At 44.5% G+C, this 5,724-nt stretch overlaps 1 protein-coding gene across 3 annotated transcripts in view; it reads left to right on the forward strand.

Annotated features, from left to right (window-relative positions):
• The first annotated feature begins 285 nt into the window (after positions 1 to 285).
• The window catches only part of LRP3 (LDL receptor related protein 3), a 28,992-nt gene continuing 23,553 nt past the window's right edge, over positions 286 to 5,724 (forward strand). For 2 of the 3 annotated variants that reach the window (XR_008965857.1, XM_057374275.1), the window contains exons 1-2: positions 286 to 427; positions 5,317 to 5,364. Coding sequence is in view for 2 of the 3 variants with exons in the window: in XM_057374275.1 (XP_057230258.1) it covers positions 361 to 427; positions 5,317 to 5,364 (115 nt within the window). In the remaining variant the exon portion in view is untranslated. The remainder of the gene's footprint in view (positions 428 to 5,316; positions 5,365 to 5,724) is intronic. The other variant, XM_057374276.1, reaches the window with a different exon arrangement.

Consider the following 5,724-nt stretch of genomic DNA (forward strand, 5'->3'; position numbering starts at 1 on the left):
CGCCCGCTGCCGGCGGCCCCTCAGGTGTACGCGGAGCGGAGCGGAGCGGCGCGGTGCTGTGCTGTGCTGTGCTGTGCTGTGCTGTGCTCCCCTCTCTCTCCGGCCCGGCCGCCGCAGCTGCTCGCTGGGCCTGTCACGTGGGGCAGCGGCGCTGCCGTCTGTCCTCTGCCACCTGCCCCGGAGCGGGAGCGCGAGCCGGCCATGGGGCCGCCGCCGCGGCGAGCGCCCGCGCCACTCCGGCGAGCGGGGCCACCGCGGGCCAGCGGCGCCGCCGGTTCTTGAGGCTCGGCGGAGCGGCTCGGCGGGTGCGGAGCCGCCGCGGCTTCCCCCGCGCTGAAGGGCAGGCGACAGCGACCCGCCATGGAGAAGGCAGCGGCCGCGGAGCTCCGTCAGAGWGCGCTGGCGCCGCTCACTGCCATCTGCCTGGGTGAGTGCGGCCCGGCCGCTCCTCTGGCGGCGGGGCATGTCTGGGCACGGCGGGCAGCGGCTCTGGGGACTGCTGGGCCCCCTCCTCCCCTACGGGAAGTGACCGTRGGCGGGGGGCGGGGGACAGGGCGAGGCAGGAACACAGAATCGTACCGGCGGAGCCCGCTCCCGTCACCCCGCTTGCGAACGGGGCAAGGGGMGTCGCGGCCCCGAGTCCCTCAGGCACCCGCTCGGGCTGCCATGCCGGGCCGCTCAGAGCGCTGCCCGGTCCAGCGGAATCCATCGCCTTGCCCTTGGCTCGGAAACCGCTGCCATAACCCTGCATAGCCCTGAAAAAAAAAAAGAAAGTTCAGGAGGCACCGCCGGTTCTTCCCTGGGCTGTGAGCTCCTGTGGGGCGCGGGGTGGGCAGCGGCGCCGAGCTCGGTTGGGGTCTCGGACTGCCGGCTGCGTGCCTGCCCGAATCTCTTGAGTGGCAGCGGGAAGAAACATTTTCTCCCCCTCTGTGTCTCTGCCATATTCTGCTCTTTTCTCTGCCTTCTGCTTGAAGCGGTTGGTCTCCACACTGCTTCGCAGCAGGTGTTAAGTTATGGCAACGTGATGAAGCATATTACTGGTTTCCAGTCTGTCAGCCCGTTGTGTCAGGGGAGATGATTTTTGTTAGGCAGAAGCTTTGGCGCCTGTGACTAGAACGAGCGAACGATAGGCCCCGCATATTTAACAAGGGCACGTGAAATTAGGAGTTACTAGCTCTGACTGCACTCTGCCAGAGGATTCTGGTGGGGCGGCGTAGTCCCAGACACTGACTTGGTAAACTGTCACAGCCCCTTAATCCAGAATGTGCTAAACCCGCATTGCTAATGAAGTGGATTAGAGTTAATTTTTGATAATCACAAGTGGCAGTTACTATTACTKTAAACAATCAGAAAGGGGTATCTGTGGCCACACTGCTTGTTCTGTTTTTGTAGAAGTGCTTCCTTAACATCAGTGCCTGCCTAGAAAAATGTAAGACGTTTAAGTTTAAAGGTTGCTCTGGTTATTTCAAATGTATCTATTTTAATTAACAGAAGTACAATGTAAAAAGCTGGCTAAACTACAAAACAGTTTGAACATCCAGGTAGTACAACTCTTCTGCAGTCTTAACGGAATTTCAGAGATGTGTACAGCATGAGGATAATGTTTGCTGAATTGTTTATTTAAAATTAGAGAAACATTCAAGTTTTCATTATATCTCTGAATTTCGGATTTTTTTTTTGGGGGGGGGTAATGTTTTTTATTTTACTTAGGGTTTTTTAATGGCCCAGACAGACCTTTGTTAAAGCTTTTGCTATTTGTCAGAAATAGCATGGTTATTGTTAAATGACTAATGAGCTAATAAAACATTATATAAACTCCAGAGTTTAAGTGAGAACACTTTTTATATTTAGGTGTGGGTGATGTCAGGATGAAAGTTTAGTAGATTTGTGCTTTCTATGACTTCTAGAATTTCACTGTCTGGCTCTTCTTTTCAGAATGTTTTATTCCTATTCCTTGCACAACTGACAGTAGTGGAAGTTGAGAAACATGAGAGGTGGGAAGCTTGTAAGATATTTTGCTTTAGCGAACCCATAAGAATATAATGCTGCTACTTTAACTATTTTACTTCCTGCTTGTCTGTTCTTTCATCCTTGTTTTTGGTTCTTGCTTCTTGCCTTTCTTTTCTTGTTTTCCCATAGCTTGTGTGTGGGTGTTTGGTGTCTGTATCAATGCACTGCCACTGATCATTGCTGTGTGACCTCCCCTGTAAACTGCTGCTCCAAACATTGGAATTGGGTTTGTTTCAACCGTTCTTTTGTGAAACCAATTTGTTGATCATTCTTGAGAAATTCTGGAGGACATAGAAAGTTATCAAATAAGAGAGAATCAGTGAAACTGATGTCTCTCCTTCTTGCTGTGGGAAAAAACCTGGTAGCTATCAGTTGCTTTGGAGGTGCCTAGCTGAAAACCTCACTGAGAATTATTTAGCAATCCAAATGAATGGCCCAGTAAGTTTCCAGCATGGAGTTGAAGCCAACTGAACCACTTCTGGATTTTTTTTTTCTGACCTTTCCATAACTACTCAACAGTTTAAAAAAGAGCATCTAGAAAACTTTCTGATACCCTAGCCTCTCACTTGTTTTAATTTTGACATGGTCTTGTTTTGTCAAGAGACAAGAAAATCAGCAGGGAATGGCTGTTTTTTCTTATTGGCCTCTGACAGTTTTGAGGGCTGAATGCTGGTTTACAACTCTCTTCTGGTTTGATTTGATGATCTTGAGTGAGCAAAATGGTTGTTGGAAACTGGAAGGTTATTCAGTTGCCTGGGAAAGTATCAGATGTGAGACTTAGATTTTATTTTAAAGAACTGGTTTTGCTGACTTTTTGGTATCAAAGGGTTTGAAAAGGAGAGCAAAGAACTTAAAACTGCAGCCAATAAAGTTTTTTGCAGAGACGAATGAGTATTTTTGGGGATGCTTTTTCTTGGGGATCTGCCACGTGTGGTGTGCAAGGCTGCCTAGAAATATTTCTGGTAGTAAACTAGGACTCTCTGTTTAACAGTCCTCAGTAATGTAGCTCTGAGTTTGTTAACTCCACTGTATCATGCCCCTTTACTTTATCCAACTTATTTCCATTTAAAGGGCATGGGGCCCATTGCAAGCCACATGAGGAAACCTGTGCTTCAGAGCTTCTGTTTTCTTATGGCTGTTGGGATTATTCAGGTAGGAAACATAAAGAAAGATTGTAAAATGGTAGTACAGACCCAGACTTTTCTATACAATGTATCATCAAACACTGTTTTCAGTTGTCCTGATAATAGTTATTCGCAGAGCATATTAATTCACTTTCTTTGGACCAAAACCAAGTATTTTAATTCTCATGAATATAAATTTGTGACATAATCATGGTTTAATTTCATATTAGTCTTTATAACTATATTACTATGGTTACAGAAGTAGTGGCACTTTAATATGTGAGGAAATGTTGTGTTTCTCTTACTGCTGCAATCCAGAGTTTGTCACAAGTGAATGTGCAGCTTTGCCAGAGTTAACAGAGCCATGYTGTTGCCTGGTACAGGATGGTATTGTTGCTCCTAGGTAGGCTTACTCACCTAATGGAGCAAGCTAGCACTGTGAAAGAAGAAATAATAATATGGCACATTGTTATGTTATCATATAACAAATGTTACTGTACATTCATTATGTAATAAAATCAGTGCTGTTAGGGTCCTCTGAACATCATATTAATGCTTATTAACACAAATCTATGGCTCAGGTGTGTTTCTCCTCAACCATAGCCTACATACACTGCCATTTAGTTGCCCTTCATCCTTTGTGTGTTCCTGAAAGCTCAGTCCCAAGACCATTTAGGAGGGAGAAGTTACTGCCCTTGTCCCTGTGGTAGTTCCCTGCCAGGAGCAGTCTTTCTCTCYGTTTTGCAGGGCCTGGCCTCAGCCTGAGGTCTGTAGCAGTCCTCACAAAATCACTCTCTACAAAAAGTTCTGACTTCAGGAAGGAGAAAATCCAAATTGTGGATAGCCAGATATAAGTCAGGGACAGCTGTAGGCACCTGGGCTGCTGCAGTGTGGTGACTGAAAAACATGACTGGGCCTGAATTGGATGGAAAGCTAAGGGATTGTTTTTTATTTCCACCCCTTTAGTGTCTGGTACTCTTTGTACCTCTTGTACTGATTTAAGTTATACCAGAAGGTAATCAGGGCAAGGGTCATTGTTTTGTTTTGTGTTTAGACAGTGTAGAAGACAATGGGGGCCCACACTCTGAGACATAAATAGTGTTAATTATCAGCTGCTTCCTAAGTGACTGTTGGGAACAGGGACCATTTCTCTTCCTCTCTTCTCCTATTGTTGATTTTTTAAATGAAGTTTTTAACTAAATTCTTGCCAGGAGATTAACTATTAAAAGATTTAGGATGCAGTGCATGCAAAATAAAGCCAGAGTGTGTTTAGGCTGGGATACTGTAAATTAAGTTTTTGGAAAAGTTTTAAACCTTTCTAATTCTTTTAAGCATCTGTCTTTTACTAATAGACTATCTTTGTAGATTACAGATTGGTGCTGAAATGAAAGCAGTTAGTGGAATATGCTGTATTGTTAGAGAAGTGTGTGGGGAAACTAATAYGGAACTACATGTTAATTACATGTACATGCTGATTTCTGGAGCAACAATGACACAGGACACATTTTTTTTTGGCAATAACTACTCTTTCCTTCAATACCTTTCCTTAATACCAACTTTAATGGTATACACTGAGAGGAGACTTGAGAAGGTGAAGAGTCTTTGGAACTTAATTTGCTAGTCAGATATGTATTGTGAATACTGCCTGATCCTGTTGTGATTGTACTAGTTGACCTTGTTGAAAACGTCATTGCTTTTGCTTAATCAAGGCAATCATGTTAGCCTTAGCAGTTGATTTTCAAAGTGACATTTACCTGAAGGGAACAAACTTTRCTTTATTCAGAGATGTATTCAAAGATAATAATGGTATTAATTATTATTCAGCATTTAAGCAGACAAAGTCACTAGCTGTGATGGTAAATGTTGTAGTGTGATTGTTTTCTGTGTTCCTCAATTAAAATACATCTTATGGAAGATAAGTTAGAATAGATTGCCAGTTGTTTCTTTTCATAACATGTTTTGCAGATACTAAACTAAGGTTGTGTGTTGACTCGTTTTAGCTACAGTGAAGGATAATAGTTGATTACATGACTTGCCTGTGCAGATAAGCAAAGTTCTTGTTGGAAAACTGAATGCATTTATGCTAACATCCCAGCAAACACCTAGGAATGGTTAACAGCTGACTGCCACCCTGTACCCCTGCTAGAACCAGTGTGAACATTATTTTTCTGTCTTTACACAGTGAATCTCTTCCTGACTGGGAAAATAGAAAGTGCTGCTACCTCATTAGGTAAGACATACTTTTCTTATGTATTTACTGTTCATTTGAGTTTTTACTGTTTCTTCCCCATACAAAGAAATGTTCTAATGAAAGAGTGACCTTTTATGATGATATTTATTTAAGACAGTTTTAACAATGACATCTTAGGAAGTTTAGGACTTTTAAGTCTTCTTGGGCTTTGTCTCAGTGTCACCAAGGCAATCAGGGATCCTTGTCCTGGTGTCACCAAGGCCAGGGATCCTTGTCCTGGTGTCACCAAGGCCAGGGATCGCTGTCCCGGTGCCAGCCAAGGCCAGGGATTACTGTCCTGATGTCAGCAAGGCCAGGTGTCCTTGTCCCAGTGCCAGCCAAGGCCAGGGATCCTTGTCC

Source organism: Malurus melanocephalus, unplaced genomic scaffold (genome assembly GCF_030028575.1).
Source record: "Malurus melanocephalus ecotype Western Australia unplaced genomic scaffold, MMel_1.1 scaffold_221, whole genome shotgun sequence".
Taxonomy (NCBI): Eukaryota; Metazoa; Chordata; class Aves; order Passeriformes; family Maluridae; genus Malurus; species Malurus melanocephalus.